We start from the raw sequence: 19,527 nt of genomic DNA, 5'->3' as shown, positions 1-19,527 counted from the left end.
TGCCTTTCGAAGACCCTATTATTTTGCTCAATAACAAAACCAACAGAATTTCGCATTTGTTTTCTTTAGCTCAACGCAGAATCTTCAACAAGTAGAAAAACATATCCAGAACTAGATTTGATTAAACAACATTTTGTCATCTTCGTCTTTTTTACTTTTTCCTCTTAAGCATTCTACTTTTTTTTGTTTTTATAAATAATAATAGTTAGAGATCAAGCGTCAGCCGTCTGAAGAATATGTACAAAAACGATAAAACAAGGATAAGTCATGGAACTCGTAAAGAGCAAGGGAAAACTCGCCAGAGTGCGCTGATGATATTTCTTCCCGAGGTCTGCCCTGTATGTACATAGTCTCTCAGACCTGAAAAACAACGGAAAAAAGCATATACACCATTACTAATACCCCCACGCTCACTTCAGACTGCATGAGCCAGGCTCTTCCCTAGTCCCACACCAGCACCTGATTCATCCTTGCAACTATCGCTGGTGTTCGCAGTGTGACTAACACACCTGCACCTAAGACAAATGAACCTAGCAGGAACAGCATCCAAGTCAGGGATCCCGGCACATCTGGTGTGCTGCCAAACACCGCACACATCACAAGCCAACATCCTTTCCCCATCATCATCCTTTGCTCCACAGTAGCAATCTACAGTCCATCTCTCCAGTCCCCTTTCCATTCTATATCTACTCAGCCCGTTTTTCCCCAGAAACTTTCCTCTGACCGTCACAAATTCAGCAGATCCTAAGAGGAGTTTGACCTGAGTAGATTCTTTCACCCCACCATATCCAACTAGCTCATCAGCTTGGAATCTTCTAAACATCAAGTATACATCTTGAAATGTCCTTGATGCCTGCGCCTTCAAGTCAGATATGGTAGCATCCGAGGGGAGAATCAATAATTCTGGAGGAGGGTTTCGGGAATGTGCATCAGATTGTTCCATGATGTCCACCTCACATAGCACCTGGATTGCATCTGATTTTGGGATAGGCAAGAATCTTTCAGGTTGATATTCCTTCATGAATTGCTTGCAATCAAGAACAGTTGTAGCAGAGTTAACTGCAACTTCCCTTCTGGTTAATGGAACATAATTAGACATTGTCTGTGGGTTTAGCATGCACTCGTACAAGTACTTCAGATCTCGACGCAGATGTTCCTCAGATGGGAAGTTCGGTGAGCAAGGCAATCTATTCTCATTTGTATTCACATTAACCATTGGGTTGCCGCGCTCAAGTCTGCATCAGGTCAGAGAAAACATCAGTCAGAAATTTAAAAAAAAAAAAGAATAAACTACGACTCTCACAAATTGTGACATATACGAAATTGTAAATATTGAGCTCCCAGGAAGTAACACGGAAGAGAAGAGTTGATTTACTGACTTGTACTCCATAGAGGCAGAACCAGAAACGCTGCGAGCATTGACAACCATTCCATCAGCTGCTTGTTTTCCATGAAGTTCCTTTAGGCAATAATCGAGGAGTTCAGGAGAACCAGCTTTACAAACAGCACCTCTAAGAGCACGCCAGCTCACCCAATTGGACCCAGAGACGGCCCGTAGTACTCTAAACATTGCTTCTTCAACACGTAAAATATCACTACTGGTCCATGCACATAAGACCTTGGAGTCGCAAATTTTACGCTTCTTAAAAGTAGCATCATTGGCTCCCAAGCCAGATTTGGGGGTATCACGGATTGAACTAGTTAAGAAAAGAAAAAGGTCTCTAATATTTACAAGCTCACGCTCTGACAAGGACTGATAAAATGAAATCAAGTCCTGCAGACGCGTGCGAGGCTTCCGCCCTTGAGATAGAAAGATGGTCAAGGGCAGAGAAGAAAGGTTCTCTACAGCCTGTTTGTAAGAATCTTGAGTCAGACCAAAACTACCAGCGCCAAACTGATAACCCCATTCACCATACCATGGATGACCCTTTGTGATGGCATGTAGTAGACGTAACTCCAAACCATACTTCTTTGAAACATCCATCACGCTGATTTTTCTGACCATACAGGACAAGACTAAATCATCAAACATAGCTCATTGGAGAACCAAACTTAAGAAGATCGCGATGCTTCTACAACATAACATCTAATACAAATGATGCTTACCTTGCTCCAAGAACTTTACAAAGCCTATCCCAGAAATTCATTATATTACTTCCAGAAAGCACCCTGGATCCACCTTCTCTACCGTTTACCCTGAGAAGATGTCCATAGCCATTGGCATGGATCACACCATGCAGAAGATGACTGGTATCCTCTAACTGATGGTACATCCAATCTTCAACATCTTCTGTGGTCATGACATGGTTGCATGACTTACACCTGACAAAATAAGTTAATGTATTTAGTCCCACATTTTTTATCTATAACACAGACATCAAGATAAACAAAAAAAGTTGGCAAGATTTCTTTGCACACACTGACTAGTAGAGGAATTATTTAAAGTAACTTTGAAGCTACAGACAGGATCCACAAAGACAACTCAACTACTTAACATGTTTCCAAAATGAATAAACCATAGTAGATACTGGAACATTACAAAATTCAACGGGAACGTATGAAGGGACGTTAAAAAGGGAACATATGGAATAGAATAGAATGTCATAACATATATAGCCACACCAAAAGGGATCAAGAACAATTTCAACTTAACAAAGAAAAACCAAAGGGAAGTGTATAAGTTGTTACCTAGACTCGGATAAGTGAAGGGCTTCACCGCACCCAGGACAGGACTTGTTATAACCACCAATTGAGTTTCCATCTGCCTTAACAACAAAGTGGAAACGCTTTGCACAAACTGGATTACTGCTCCAACCTATAAACCAACGACAGTACAATCAATATATTCACATCCCCAAAAAATATTCTAAAGAGAAAAACACAATTCAACCCAGTAATTCCCTTTCAAACAACAAAAAAGATTACTGAATAGAATTCTAAACAAGAGGAATCATTCACCATGCAATTGTAACACCCACGGCACTTACAATTCTATTCTTTAGTACCTAATTCATTCAAATATCACGATATTTTCTTTCTTTCGGAATTATTGTTTGTAGTTGGTTTTTTCTAAAAAAAATCAAATAAAATAATTTTAGTTGATTTGATATTTTAAAGACATGATTTAGGTCTCATGGAAAGAAATTGTGGAGGATATTTGGTAGCCACACAAGAAATGAGACTAGTTATTTTCGTGATTACCCTTTAAAAAAATTTAAACCAGATTAATGTATTTATATATTTAACACCTTGGTTACTCTAATTTCCCTAAACGTCATCCCCGTGCCACATCATCATACAATTACTCAAGTCAAGGCAAGTTGGTCAAGCACTAGGACAAAAAGAAAAAAAAGAAAAAAGAACGTGCCTAACAAGTAGATCAAATTACGTAATAGTCCAGTGTACATGTGACACTCACTAGTCCTTTTCATTCCCTTTATCCACGAAGGTTATATCTGTAAATTTCAATATATTATGGTGTTAAGGACAGATGAGACTGCCAGGTATCACATTACAACCAACTCAGTAGGATGCACGCTTATTTGGACCCCATGGTGGTAATTATTTTATTAATTTATTAAAAGGTTCAATATGAGCTGGCACTGAATTAGCTCAGCTTTTTAGTACAGTGGCAAGACTAATATTTAGAAAGTCTGATGGACAGGTGGACGGTTCTGATTTCATGAAATCGACGGCTCAGTTCTAGCGAGTGTCAAATTTAATGGACGGCTCTGATTTCATGATCTCAGTTCTAGCGAGCATCAAACTTAACGGACGGTTCTGATTTCATGATTTAATTGTCCTCCCAATTTATCGAACCAAAAAAAGCCAACCATCTGATCCACAAGAAAACCACACCGTATTAGCAGGCTAAAAAATAAACACCAGAAACGACACAGTCAATGAAGCGAGCTAGTATACATAAAAACAATAAAATAAAAAGGAAAAATTACGCTCTATTCTATTTTTTAAAAGTACTTACGCTTAGCTTATATTTTTAATTTGTTACTCGACTTAGCTCATATTTATATCTTTTATATGCGGTATTATAGAGTTTATATGCTTTCTCAAGTATAATATTGTATATTGAGCTACGTGGAGTAATAATTTAAAAAAAAGGGTAGATTATGAAAATTTCCGAAAATAGGTAAATATTATTTTGTCGACTCGGTGGGAAAACTCACCAACGACTCGGCACTGGTCGCAATAAACGGATCTACATCTAGCAACATCTTCTTCGATAACATCAAGGCAAACAACTGACGGAGAAGAATCGCCGTCACCGTCGCCGTTAGTGAGATCACCGACACGCAGGACGATCTGCCACGTCAGAAGGTGCGGAAACAGCGAAGAAGGCGGTGGCAACAGCGCGTGTTTCGACAAAAACGCCTTCACCGTCGTCCTAAACGGCCCACTAACGGCGTCATCGCCGTTAGGGAACGTAAGGAAGTCGTTAAGATCCGCCGTTACTCTCGTCTTCAACCTCTTCATCGGCCTACCATTCACAACCATAATGATCTAGGCGCGTGCACACAGATCTCGGCGCGTGACGTCGGAATCGACAATCCTCGTCGCAGATCTGAACCAATACCCCCAGATCGGACGGTCAATAAACGAAAGAACAAGAAAATACAACAGAGAGAGATATAGGGACTTGAGGGAAACAGTTGTTTGTATTTTGGATAGAGAGGAAAAAAGTAGAAGAGGAGCGGAGGGAAAGTGTTGAGGAACGTTTGTTTCGGAGTGAGAAATTAGGGTTGGTAAAATATTTGGGGCTTTTCTGTACTTTTATATTTATTTGTTTTGTTTTATTTTCTCCAATTCCTTTTTGGTTTCGAGAAAATAAAGGGAAAAAAAGATTCTAAAGGCGGTGTAACAAGTAAAGGGATACGGATAAGAGCAAAATAAATATCTTAATAATTAAGCTGACTATTTCAGGTGAAGAAATTAAAGTATTATGAATTGACTGAAATACCCTTGATGGGGTATTGGAGGGACTTTCGAGGAAGTTTCCAGGTTTCGAAATTAAAGAATACTAGCATCGCGCGGAAAGTCTCAAAAGGAAAAAATTTATAAGAAATTATTGTCATTTTTTTTTTAAAGAAATTATTATCTTATTTGCTTGATCATATTAAAAATTTATTATTTTATAAATTGTGAAATTTAAACCATTTGATTCATAACAGTTTATTAGAAGACTGCATTAACAGCTGCAACTAGGGGTGGGCATAAATACCGAAAATCGAAAAAACCGAAGAATGAATTCGGTTTTCGGTTTCGGTTTTCCGAGTTTGTTCGGTTCCGGTGTTTTTAAATAGCAAATTCGGTGTTCGGTTCGGTGTTCGGTTTTGAATATTCGGTTGTTCGGTTTTTCGGTTTAACCGAAATTTTAATATAATATTTTTTTATACCAATATATATTAAAATTTCAGTCCATGAATCACAAATTCACACTTCACAGCAGATATCTTCTCACTTCTCGGTCCACTTCTATGAGGCCCGATTAATTACCCAAGCCCAAATCCATTTCACTAGTAATTAATTTAATTACATTTTTTTGCACGGATTGCCCTTCGTTTGGGGTGGTCTTTAAATTTTGCCCCTCAAATTTGTGGTCTTTAAATTTTGCCCTTCATATTTGTGGTCTTTAAATTTTGCCCTTTGCTTGGAAAGATGAGCGAATACATGAAGTTACGGGTTCGAACCCCGCTCAGCATAAAATAAAAAAATAATTTCGCAAGAGACCGGGGAGGATATCGGATCCAAGATACAATCTTTAAGAAAAAGTTAAAGTTATGCCCCAAGATAACTAAAAGTCCGCCCTCAAGACGAAATCCAATCTCCTAAAGACTTTTAGTTAAACATAACTAAAAGTCACGCCGGGGGCATACAAAAATTTAAACTTTGCCTTATAAGGCAAACTTTTTTTTTTTTTTTGGTTGAAAGTCTATTTTATTCCATCCAAAAAACTTTACAAGACAAAGTTAAAGCCGACCTTCAACCGTACATGGTAAAATTCCTACTACTAACTTGTATAAGTCAAACTAGGAGCAACTATTACATTAAAAAAAAAATTTCCGCTCAACTACACTTAGCTAGGGATAGCAATTCATAGCAAAGGGCAGCTCTACTGCCAGTTGTTCCGCCTTGGATGTGAATATGTTGTGCAATCTCTCTCGCAAAGTCCATCGTGAAGAAACCGAGTTTCTTGGGTCCGCCTACGAAGATGCAATCGGTGGCACTTGAATGCCAAATTTCCGAAGTCTATCAACAATTGCTAACTACTTTGTATTGCCAGCAAAGTGTGAATTTGTATCCGGGATGGACATTTGGTTATGCGATAATACTTTTCCATGTAACTTTGGTTTATATGCTTGAAAAATACATATATATGCTTCAAGGCAAAGTTTGCCCATAAGGCATAAGTATGCCCCCATCGCATAAGTTTAGTAAATCCTTAACAAGTTTATCGCCGATGGGGCATACTTTTAAAGGGCAAACTTTATGCCGGACCAGATAACTTTGTGAAGGAATTATCAAAGTTATCTTGACCGACAGATACTTATGCCAAGTCCATTGATAAGGTACGAGTATGCCGTCCCATAAAATTTGTAATTCCTTAACAAAAGTATCTTGGTCCCAGATAACTTTGTAATTATAAAGGGGTTTTCAAGTTGGTCCAAAGTCCACGCTTTCAATTACACATCAAGAGAGGTTGTCCATCTCAATGTCGTTCAAAGCGGATGAACCTTTCTATAACAAAGATAATCGAAGGTGAATCAATCCCATAAATTCCATCAAAGGAGATGTTGCATTGACTTCTCATTGAAAAACATCAAACCGATTACCTACAGGATCACAAAGTCAATATGTTCTACCCTTGATGAGAAGACCCGGAGGAGCGATGGGTATGAAAGATTATAACATTCAACAGAGATACAAGAAAGATACATGGTGACTAACCAAGCAAAAGCGAGATTGTGTTCCTCACAAAGTTATGATCAAAGTTATGCCGGTGGGGGCATATTTTTAATGGGCAAACTTTTATGCCGGACCCGGCATAACTTTGTGAAGGAATTATCAAAGTTATCTTGGACCGCATACTTATGCCAAGTCCGCCCACAAGGCATAAGTATGCTTAAGCGGTCCCAGATAACTTTGATAATTCCTTAACAAAAATATGCCGGTCCGGCATAACTTTAGTAATTATAAAGGGGTTTTCAAGTTGGTCCAAAGTCACGGTTTCTGGCACATCAAGAGGTTGTCCATCTCAATGTCGTTCAAAGCACGTATGAACCTTTCTATACAAAGATACCGAAGGTGAATCAATCCCATAAATTCCATCAAAGGAGATGTTGCATTGACTTCTCATTGAAAAACATCAAACCGATTACTAAGGATCACGGCAATATGTTCTACCCTTGATGAGAAGACCCGGAGGAGCGGCTGGTATGAAAGATTATAACATTCAACGGATACGGAAAGATACATGGTGACTAACCAAGAAAGACATTGTGTTCCTCACAAAGTTATGATCAAAGTTATGCCGGTGGGGGCATATTTTTAACGGGCAACTTTTATGCCGGACCCGGATAACTTGCGAAGGAATTATCAAAGTTATCTGGGACCCGACATCTTTTACGCTAAGTCCGCCTATTACAGTATAAGTATGCCGGTCCCAAGATAACTTTGATAATTCCTTAACAAAAATATGCCGGGGTCCGCATAGCGAAATTTAAACTTGCCTTCCGAATTTTTTTTAAAATTTGACTACGCGTGGGTTCGGAACCCTGGAACCCATGGGTAGATTGAGCCGAAGGGCAAATTTTAAAGATTTCAAATATGAGGGCAAAATTTAAAGACCACCCCAAAGAAGGCAGTGCGAATTGCCCATTTAATTATCAAGCCCTAGTCCACTCCTTCGTAATTCGTAAATCAAACCGCCGGTGCTTCTCTTCGCCTTCTCACGCCCCACCGCTCGTTGCTCACCGTCCGCCCTCGCTCTTCTTCGGTTCTTCCACAATCAACCACCGACTAACTTCCACGGTGACACAAATTAATCGGTTGCGTTTCTACTCCCACAAACTTAAGGTAGTTTTATTTCCTTCTTATAATTCTCATTTTTAGGCTCCCCACAACCAAATTGTCTTTTAATTCTTATTCAAACGAAATTTCAATTCCCCCAAGTTTTAACTTGTACAAGATGGTAGTGACAATTTCCCCAAGTTTGTAATCTCAATAAATTCCCTCAATATATCGTAGAGAAATGGGTATGTCAATATCTAAGTTTGTAAAAATGCTATGGTATTTTTTCAGATTTGTTAAATTTTCTTAAATTATCAGTGGGTTAGGACTTAGGATAATTTCTTGCATATTTGTTGCTTTTTGCTTGGTTCTGTCGAGTGCTTGTTGAGTTGCTCTCCCTCATCGTTATAGAGCTTTATCTTATAGTTTCTTCTCTTTTAATTTTTATAGATGGCGGATGAAACTAGATTAAGTTTGGCCGGTTCAACTCGATAGCGTACCTAATACGGATGATTAGCAATGACAACTCACTTGACACCGAGCCCAGAGTAACAAAGAAAAGAAAGAATATGAAATCTAGATCATGTTTGGGAGCATTATGATAAGGTCATTGTAAATGGTATTGTTAAAGCAAAGTGTAGACATTGTAAAAATCTTTATGCACTAATACATCCGTAAATGGAACAACAGGATTGAGAGACAACATATAGCTTTTGAGGTGCCTACCATATAAAGCCAAGACTGAAACTAGCACTCAGAAAAAGATAAATTTTGCATCTACGGATGAGCATGAGCCGCGTTGGGAATTTGATCAACAATTAATTAGGAGGGCTTTAGTTGAGATGATAATTATAGATGAACTACCATTTAGCTTTGTAGAAAAGGAAGGCTTCGAAGTTTATGCAAGTAGCCCAACCTTTATTTCAAGTTCCTTCCGTAACAAGAAACAAGGGATTGTTATGGACGTTACGATGAATTGAGACTAGATTTGAAGAAGTCTTTTAGAGAAGCAAAAGCAAAAATTTGCCTTACCACTGACACATGGACATCGTTGCAAAGAATTAATTATATGTGTTTGACTGTTCACTATATTGATAGAGATTGGGTTTTGCATAAAAAAATATTGAATTTTTGCCCTATCACTAGTCATAGGTATGAGCATATGGCAGAGGCTATTGGCACTTGTTTGCTTTATTGGAACTGGATCGATTTTCTTTACTTGATGATAATGTTCCAATGATGTTACGGTTAGAGAATTGTCTAAACAAGTTAAATAATTGGGAAACTAATATAATGGATGGTAAGCATCTTCATGTGAGATGTATGGCTCGCATGTAATCTAATTGTGCGAAGGTTTGAAGGAAATTGATGTAAGCCTTGAAACGTGTTAGGCGTAATGTAAGGTATGTTAGATCATCTTTCGAGAGCTCACTTTAAGAAATGTTGTGAAGTTCAAAAGGTGGAATGTTCTAAATCATTAAAGCTAGATGTGCCTACTAGGTGGAATTCCACCTACTTGATGTTGGATACGACAACACTTTGAGAAGGCCTTTGATAGGTTTGATCTTTTTGATGAGAATTTTAATAAATATCTTTACTCATGTTCTTGAAGATGGAAGTGTTGCGGGTCTCGTCGCATGTGATGATTGGGCGAATGTAAGGAATGTGGTAAAGTTTCTTGAAAGATTTCATGAGCTCACCGTAAAGGTTTCGTGTTCACATTACGTTACTTCTAATGTTCATTTTGAGGATATATGTGAGCTTGATGTACATTTGAAAGTGTGTTTAGAAAGTGAAGATGTTAGTTTGAGTCTTATGGGCGGCGAATGAGACAAAAGTTCAAAAAGTATTGGGATCCTTAAAAGATGAACAAAATGATTTTTATTGCTTAAAGGTGTTGATCCATGTCGTAATAAGTTTGTGTATGTTAACTTTGGGCTTGAAGAGCTATTTGGTGAGGAAGTAGGAAAGAAAGTAAGCGAAGGAGTGTATGATTATATGAAATCTTTGTTTGGAGAGTATCTAAAAAATTATTCAAGAGAATTTCATCATAAATCATCTCCATCTACATCTTCTTCATCTCACATCAAGTACGATCTTCTAATTCGACACCTCTTTGGAAAAAAAAAGCTTTGAGAGCTAAAATTCACTCAAGAAACAAAAAGAAGATTACGGGTGTGCGGGTGCTAAATCGGAGTTGGATAGATACCTTAGTGAAGATCAAGAGCTTGAAGATGAACGTGTTGAGTTTTTGATCTTAGATTGGTGGAAAGTAAATGCTCCTAGATTTCCCGTTCTTTCGAAGTTGGCTCGTGATGTATTGGCTATTAGGTTTCTAGCGTGGCATCGGAATGTGCATTTAGTACCGCGGGGCGTATTCTTGATCCATTTAGAAGTTCATTAACTCCTAAATATGTGCAATCTCTTATTTGTTCTCGAGATTGGCTTAGAAGAGACTAAACCCGTTAGTGTGGAAGAAAGTTTGGAGTATCTTGAGAAACTTGAACTTGGTAAGGTTTATATAGTTTTGTGTGTTTTAGTGCAAAAATCATATTCTTATTTATGTTGTATGACATATTTGATTAAATTATCTTTAGAGATGGCAAATAGTGGAAGAGATCCTTGCATTGTTGATGTTTGATTGCAAATTGCTATTTTTTGCTACTAGTGGTAAGTTCAATATTTTATTTTGTAGTTTTGTTCTTTTATCTTGAAAGTTATATTCTAACTTTTGGTTTTATCTTACTTCTTATCATGTTCAACGGCTTCAAGTTCAACCATGCCTCCTAAAGCTCGTTCTCACGTATTTGGGAATACTTTGCGATAGTTCAAGACAATGAAGAAGGGCGTAAATGCAGGTGCTTGACATGCGGTATGATAATTAAATATAATCCAAGGTAGTGGCATGTTCCTTGTTGAGCATGTTGAGAAATGTCTTGAGCGTCAACAAGAGAGGCAAATTCGCCTTCAAATTTAAGCTTATGTTTTGAATTTGGTGAATTTCGGACCAAATTGTGATTTCTAGTATTGTGTTAAGACGATGGATTTAAGACTTAGTTCGTGACAGGTAATGTTTTGTATTTGGAGCTAGATTTTAAGAAATTTGTGTTGTTTTTGGATCTTTGCTTGTTTTTTAAACTTATGTTATTTGTGTTGCTCGTTTTTTTTTTTCCGTGTGCCCCGTTTTCTTTGCATGTTCTTGCCTTCTTGGTTTCTACAAGTAAGGACTTAAGGTACTTGATTTTATTTACGGATTGGGGTCGGCCTTCTTCTTTTCTTCTTTGCCGGGCCTTGCGGCTTGGTGGCCGGTCTTGGCCGGGCCGCGTCTTTGCCGTCTTGCCGTGGCCTTCTTCTTATTCCGGGTAGCCGCTTCGGCCGTTAGACAAAGAAGTACTATCCGGCATTTCACACTCGAGGAAGGATGTATTAGGTGTAAAGATATGGGGAACCATTTAGCCATTTTACCGCCTCTATCTATAGGTTGTTGCTTTTGTCTCCAATGCGTGTAAAGTTGTTCCTCAATTGAATTTTTGGGGATTGGAAAGAGAAAATGGCTCTTGATGAGAGTTGAGACACAACTCAGTTTGATTCTTTACTATATCCTCGGTTTTCTGTTTTTGTGCCATCAGCTAGGTTATATTTTCTAATTAAACATCGCGATGATCGGTTTCGGTTAAGATGAACCTTTGAAACGCTTATCTATAGCATGAGTCGCTATATCGTGTTTTGAGAAGTGAACTACCCTTTTCATGGAACCCAAATGATTGGGCATTATGGTGGTATTTCTTCTTCATGAAAAATGCTGGTTGCTTTACCATTCACGTGGCATGGTATGTGATTCCGCTGTTTCTTCTTGGTAAAAATTTCTTTGCTATCGCGGCTTTTGATTCTTTTCTTCTTATTCTTGATTCTTCCGGTGGCCGGCTTCTTGTAAATTCTTTGTTGGTCGCTTTGGTTACTTCTAATTCGCCGTTTCTTCAGCCTACCAGGCCGCTGCCGCCTTTGCGGCCGCTGCTGGCGGCCGCTGGCCGCTGCTTTGCCGCGGCCGCCGGTTAATTTCTTCTTCGCCGGCGGCTGTCTTCCGCCTTCTGCTTCTTCTTCAGGCGGCTGGCCGCTTGAAATTTCTGCGGCTGATCTTGCTGGCCGGTGGAATCTTCTTCTTTAGGTAATTTGATGCGTCGTCGAATATGAATCATTTAGTAACGGGTGGCTATTGCTTAACCAACGCCAAAAAGCGAATTAGAAAACGAAACCGAATCCGAACCAAACTTGAAAACACCGTACCGAACCGGAACTAATTGGCAGGTGTTCACTTCACTTAAAAAAACGAAACCGAAATCTTAGAACCGAACTTTGAAAAAACCGAACCGAACAACCGAACGCCCACCCCTAGCTGCAACTATAGATAATGCTGAAATTTCTCAATCATCATAAAAAGTTACTTGATAATTGTATTTTTAAGTCATAATTTAATTCTATTTTTAGTGTACATTAAATCATGATATTTTAACCAAATGTTTAATTTTATTTTGTTTAAAGGAAATAAATATATCATACATTCATCCACTAATTTTTGTTTGTTCCCCATTTTTCTTTATTACACTTCCACCGCTTAAAAGTAGTCACATTTTTCTTTGACATAATATCATTTAACACTACGTTATGATTTAGTTTCGTCCGAATTATAATCAGAGTAGTCATTTAGTTAGAGGTTTATTTTTATAAGAAGATGAGGAAGTCCAACTTAAAGACTAAAAGGGTGTTTGGCTTATAAGTTGGTTAAACTGGTTTATTATCACTTTTTAGATTATCTACTCGTTTGGTAAATATAAAGTGATTATAAACCAATCTGACTAAAAGTCGAAGCTAGTCATTCCCAACTTTTGAATTTTTAAAACACTTTTATGTCAATTTAATTTGACGAAATATTTTACTATTTTATCCTTAATGTTTTTTCTGATTCTTAAAATATCTTTTACAAAACAAAATTCCTAACAAAATTACAAAACAAATCGATCCATCTATACTCTATAATTTTAAACAACTTCAGGCTATACAGAGATGCTAACTAATCATAATTTATGTTTCTTAGTTAAGCGGATAACGATATTCAAAGCAAAAACTCAAACCAAGAATTAAATATTTTCCAACCATACATCAAGGAGAGAACTAAAAAACTTACAATAAAGAAGAAAAAGAGCAAAACTGTTTAAGTTCACTTGAATGATTTCTGATATCATATCAGCCACAAGCCCATAATTGCATGATATTGTTAGCAATAGGAATATAGATTGAATCTTCATGCCACATCTCCAACCAACTTTGCCTTTCCTAAGAGCGAAGCCAGTGAACCTCGTGAAGTTTTTTTTTTCTTTCTTCTTAATCACAAAGCAGTTTCTGATTTAGTAAGGGGAAGTTATAAAATCGTGATGAGAAGTTGTAATCAGTTTTAAATATAAAAACCTCAATTAGATAAGGATTTGGATCAATTCAAGTTCAAAAAAGAAAAAGTAAAATGAGCGGAAAAAAAAATTCTTTTGTATATTTCCAATATTTTTTGTGATTTTTTTTGTTAAATTAAATAATTAAAATCACAATGTTCCATATTTGAGATATTATGAAATCTTATCATTCACAACGTTCCATGTCTTTAAAAAATATTTTACTTTTTGAATTCAAACCCTCAAAATTTAGGATGTGGAAAATGATAAAAATCTCTAAATTTTCACTAACTTTATATAGTTATGGAAAATCTATAATTTTATAATAAGATTTTTTTAAAAAGGTTTGTCCTAAAATTTGCTATGAAGAAGGAGGCAAAAAACGTGTTTTACTGAATTTACAAATGATAAAAGCTTAAACGTGCATGTGGTGGGGAATGGGTAAGGGACGTGCATGAAGTTAGTTTACTTTTCTTCCCTTTTTCTTTTGTCTTTTTATTTTTTATTCAGATATTTTATCTTCTAATTTAAATGCTTTATATTATACTTATTCTATTAGATAGACTATTAAATTTTGGCTTAAAATTGTCAAGTAACTTTTTGTTATTAATGTACGATTTGGTTAAACTTGTAAACGACTCTTCTTTTTTTGTGTGTGCGTAGGTATAGAAGACATATATATAGATATTAATTAAAATGTATTACTGATTAAATTGAAAAAGTAATTGAAAAAATCTGCAATTTTTTTCCCTAATTCTTTGCAATTCTGTCCTAAAAGTCGAAAGGATTCGAGATTTCAAGAGGATACGTATGTACCATTGCTTTTAATATAAGATATTAAAAACGTTAAAGGTAATCTTGGATTAAATGACCCAAGACTTAACCCAAGTGTCCGGTTGGCCCATGTTACGTGTTCCCAAGCTTAATATTAGACATATTTTAAAGATTATATACAAATATCTTAGGAATTTAAATCGGTGGTAAATACATATGGGTTGCCACCCATTTTTTACATACATTCGTCCTCATGAAAAGTGCCAAGTGGCTTATTCTTATGATGCCACTTGAATTAGTTAATTAGTTAATAATTTACTTGCTTAATATTGCAAGGTATGCAACTGCTCAATTACGTGTTAAGATACTGAAACTGGTTTATAAGTTTTTTAATTTATTTTATCTCAATTCAAATTCAAATGAATAAATAGATTAACTTAATTCAGGAACGTGTTTGCTATAAAGAAGGAGATGGCAAGTTAAGGACAAGATCATTTTTACGAGTTATTTTAATGCACAAGTTGGTTATGAATATCGATTATGAATATTGGTATTATGGAAATGCTGAGAAAGGCTAAGGGCAAGAAGATAAATTCGCAAAATGGGCCGTGGAAATAATGCGGAAGGTTAGGGACAAAATGGTAATATTGAGGAATGTCGAGGGGTAAAACGGAATTTCACATGAGTTTCATGAAAATTCTCATGTTGGCCATGTGGCAAGCCCACATTATTTTGGGGACTAAAATGTACAAAAGAAGACATTGGTCATGACCATGATGGAAAAATCAAAAAAAAAAGAAAATAGAGAAAGAAAAGAAAAAAAAAAAAAAAAGAAGATGACAAAATATATATATACAAGGAGTCATCTTTTATAATTGGAGAAAAATGCAAAAAAAAAAAAAAAGAAAGAAAAAGGGCCATCTAATTTTTGAGATTTTGTTCATTTTCTTGTGGTATTCCTACTAATTCAAGGATGCTCTTCAACGTGGTATAATTCTTTTAGCAAGAAAGCTACGTATATGTTAGAATGGAGGCATGAAATGCCGTGTGAGTGTGTGAGAGTGTGTGGCATGGCATGTGTTGATGGAGAAGGATGATCATATATATATATATTGTGTTGTTGTGGCCTTGTAATGTAAATGGAAGGATACTTCTAACATGAAAATTTGAAGTTGTTCTAGAAATTTTGTGATTTTATTATAATTTATGTAAAAAAATGCAATTGTTGTTGTTGTTGATGAAGAAGATGGAAATATGTTATGAATATGTATGTTGAAGACTAGAAGTTTTGGATGGATTATGGTTTTGGTGAAAAATTTTATATTTTGTGAATATTTCGAGATTGATTGTATTTCCAAATTGTATTGTAATTCTTGATTAGTAAATGAATATGAAGGTTGGTATTGATTTGAAAATGTGAAGTTGGAATGAAAACTATTACACTATGTTGGAAAGGAGACTAGTCTTGCTATATTGTGTTTTGTGATGATTGTTGGTGTTGTTGGTGTTGGTGTTGTTGTTGAATTATTTTGCAAAATTCTACGTATGGTGGCAAAATTTCGTAGACAAACATGAATTTAAGTTGAACTCTTGGAGAAACTCACAATTGGTAAACATGACCATTTGTAGATTTTGGAGAAACGGATTCGAATTTGGAGAAGCTTAAGAAGCGGAAAAGGTATGTAAGGCTTACCCTTTCTTTCTCTTGGCATGTCCTAGATATACTAGGCTTGAATTTGGACCTTGGGGACAACTCTATTCTTCGGAATCCACGTCCGAAATTGCCCCTTTTCTTTCGGTAGAATTGAATCAATTATGTTGCTAATGGTTGGAAAAGTTGTCTAAACATCTAGAACTTGAACAAGTGGGACCCGACTACCTTAAAACTATCACGAATGATACTATGAAGTGTAAAATACGTAAATTGGGTACGCCACCTCATTTGACCCGAGGTGGGCCCACAATCCCCGAGACCTATGTATATTGTTCTATTTGCCTTATTTCCGTACGATAATTAATGGAAACCTTTGGCTAATGTTCCGAGTTTGTTATAAGTATTTGGTAATTCAGATGTGAGTATTCTGGTTCGGCTATTCTGGCATAAACGCTTCGGTACGAATGATCTGATTTGAATATTTTGATATAAGCATTCTGATATAAATTATTCTGATATAAATATTCTGATATAAGTATTCTGGTATAAGCCTTCCGATATGAGAATTTCGACATAATCAATACGTTATGAACATTTGGTATAAATATTTTGACACGAGTATTCCGATATAAGTATTCCGATATAAGTACTCTATTATAAGTATTCGGACGTGAGTCTTACGATACGAGTATTTTGATATGAGCATTCTCTGTAAGCCTTAATGTTCTTCATGTATACGATTTCGGATCGCTTGAAAAGTCCGAAGAGGTTTACGTATTTCAAACGTTTATAACTTTCTGATACCAGCTCGGAAGAACCCGAAACTCGTTTCTGAGCCTTCGAATGTTGGTAAGTGTACGTATTCATCGAGTCTGGATTTATGTGCATATGGTTTCTCACGACTCTGCTCGTGCATGGCTCAATGTATCTTTCACTGAGTCCCGGGCCAGGGCATGTTATGTTCTCGTGCGTACTCTACGGTATGATTCTGATTCACTGAGTCCCGGGCCAGGACATGTTCTCGTGCGCATTCCACTGCATTATTCACCGAGTCCCTCGTACTTGCGGGCGGGACACGTTATCTGTATGTATTTATGATTTGATGGTACAGGGATGGCGGCCAGGATGGCACATGATGATTATTCACCGAGACCCGCAGTAGAGGGCCGGGACACGTTATGTATATTTGGTACATGATTCTGACATGCATGATTCCATATTACCGAGTCCCTTAACAAAGGGCCGGGACACGTTATTTGCATATATGACATATGATTCTGTTATACACATGATCCTATTCACCGAGTCCCTCATCAGGAGGGCGGGACACGTTACACGCATATAAGATATGTTACTTTGGCATATGGTGATTCTGTTCGCCGCGTCCCTTCGTAAAGGGGCCGGGTTACGTATCTGTGTAAATTCTATATGATTCTGATATTCATAATCTAATACGTAATCCCGGAAAGTAAGCATTTTGGAATTCTGTACGCTCGGTATTCTGTCCGGTATAAGAAGTCATCTGAGCGTTCTGTGCGTTCGGTATTTCGTCCGATACATAATCTTATCTGAATAATCTGTACGTTCTGTACTCCGTCTGACGTGTGATATCTCCGGTGCACTCTGTATTTTCTGCACCTCTTCGGACATGCGGTCTGTGATTGTAAAACAAGCATTTTGGTACTCTGGTTGACCTACTTACTTTCTGTACCTTTTCTGGCGTATGAGACAGGTGTGTATGGACTGTGTCTGAAAGGTAAGCGTCTGGTATTCTGAGTAGTGTATGTACCTGATAGTTCTGTCTGTTCAGTTATAGTTCTGTTACTTTGTGTTACATGCCTTACATACTCAGTACATATTCCGTACTGACCCCCTGTCTTCGGGGGGGCGCGTTTCATGCCGCGCGGTACTCCCGGATGGCTGAAGTTATTATAGAAGATGTTCCGGCGGAGATGGCAAGCTCCATTTTCCGGAGTCTTTGCCGAGTCGAGTTTGTTCGTTATGATTTCGGATCTGTGTTAGAGACTTTGCAGACAGCGTCGTGGGTGTTGGTTGTCAGTTTGCAAGCGGCTCCATCAGCCGATACGTTATATGTGTTGGTTCTGTTTGACTACCGGTTTTATGTAATTTGAAGGCAACGAAAATAATTATTTCTGAAAGTTGTATTTGTATTTTACCTTTATTCGGAAAAAAAAAAAATTATGTGCGTAATAAAAGTCTGTGGGTTCGCTCGGCTCCGGATGTGGGGTCGGGTGCCCATCACACCCTAGTAAGGTCGGGGTGTGACAAAGTGGTATCAGAGCGAGGTCTGTCCGTGGGGTTGTCTGCAAAGTCGTGTCCGGTAGAGTCCTGTTTATGGTGTGAAGCGCGCCACATTTATAAACAGGAGGCTACGGGGCATCTAGGAATTGTTGACCTTCTTTCTGTCATAGATCGTGCGATAGAGCCAAGTCATAGGAGAATGAAATAAGAAATTCCATCTGTAAGCCTTACATACGACGGAAGGAGGTAAGTGTGGATATATTTGACCGATTACCGAGACCAGGCGATTCGGATGACAAGAATGTGATATGAAGTTATATACTATAAGGTATTGATGGCATTCGCGGTGTACGATTTCGGATAATAAGAATTTGTGAAGGTGATATGGAAGATTAAAAAGGGCAAAACGGTAATTGCACAAGAAAGGACGTGTTACGAAAATGCCTCAGAATCTGTGAAACTTTGACTGGCACTAGATTATGTAGTGAAGGGCATATGAAGAAGTGGACGCGATTATATCAGCATTAAGGCACCAAATCCCACCAAAGTTTCGGGGTTAAGCGTGCTCAGATGGGAGCAATTTCATGATGGGTGACCCCCCCGGGAAGTATGCCAAAATTTTCACAAATGTTGATCCAAGAGACAAATGGGAAAATAGAATGTACAAGATGGTTGGAGACTATAAAAGGAGCCACCTAGCACGCGACGAGTAGATTAGAGAAGAGACGAAAGTACGCTATGGCTTGAGACGAAAGGATAGGCTTGAATGGCTTTGGAATTTGGATAGGCTTGAACTAATTTTGGTAGTATTTTGTGGATTGTATGATAATAACATGCGATGTACATATGAATGCTTATGATAAGCCTCATTTGTGGAATTAGAAAGAACACGTGCGTCCCAACGTGGGGAGACCATATTATGTTAGATCAACGAGGGGATTGCCATATTCTTAAGTATCGTAAAGGGAGAGAATATGAGGATTATGTTGGACTTAACAAGAATGAGTATGAAGGAAAAAAAAAAAAAAGGACAACTATAAGGAATCCTCCCCCGAGTGCTACAAGGCTCCATAAGATCAGTTGAACATTCGAGGACGAATGTTCTAAAGGGGGGGAGGATGTTATATCCCGTATTTTATACATTCGGAAATTCGAGGAAGTCGTGGCAAGTTAAGGACAAGATCATTTTTACGAGTTATTTTAATGCACAAGTTGGTTATGAATATCGATTATGAATATTGGTATTATGGAAATGCTGAGAAAGTCTAAGGGCAAGAAGATAAATTCGCAAAATGGGCCGTGGAAATAATGCGGAAGGTTAGGGACAAAATGGTAATATTGAGGAATGTCGAGGGGTAAACGGGAATTTCA

The 19,527-nt window shown here is 37.5% G+C and overlaps 1 protein-coding gene across 1 annotated transcript; it reads right to left on the bottom strand.

Moving 5' to 3' along the window:
• Window positions 1–252: 252 nt before the first annotated feature.
• LOC132059680 (PHD finger protein At1g33420) lies at window positions 253–4,878 on the bottom strand. Its single transcript, XM_059452381.1, has 5 exons — window positions 4,185–4,878; window positions 2,689–2,815; window positions 2,107–2,322; window positions 1,380–1,997; window positions 253–1,235 (listed from the first exon to the last, which is right to left on the bottom strand). The coding sequence occupies exons 1-5, from the start codon at window positions 4,510–4,512 to the stop codon at window positions 416–418; spliced, it is 2,109 nt and encodes a 702-aa protein (XP_059308364.1). The 5' UTR covers window positions 4,513–4,878; the 3' UTR covers window positions 253–415.
• Between the last annotated feature and the right edge of the window lie 14,649 nt (window positions 4,879–19,527).

This window comes from Lycium ferocissimum, chromosome 6, assembly GCF_029784015.1.
Source record: "Lycium ferocissimum isolate CSIRO_LF1 chromosome 6, AGI_CSIRO_Lferr_CH_V1, whole genome shotgun sequence".
NCBI classification, from domain to species: Eukaryota; Viridiplantae; Streptophyta; class Magnoliopsida; order Solanales; family Solanaceae; genus Lycium; species Lycium ferocissimum.
This window is presented reverse-complemented; position numbering and strand designations above follow the sequence as displayed.

What these genes read in the sequence shown, in the direction of transcription:
- LOC132059680 (XM_059452381.1), bottom strand. Translation starts at nt 4,512, where the DNA reads ATGGTTGTGAATGGTAGGCCGATGAAGAGGTTGAAGACGAGAGTAACG. An exon ending in TGTAAAGTTCTTGGAGCAAG is followed by an intron (nt 1,998 to 2,106) that starts GTAAGCATCATT and finishes CTGTATGGTCAG; the next exon opens with AAAAATCAGCGTGATGGATG. An exon ending in TCTGCCTCTATGGAGTACAA is followed by an intron (nt 1,236 to 1,379) that starts GTCAGTAAATCA and finishes GACCTGATGCAG; the next exon opens with ACTTGAGCGCGGCAACCCAA.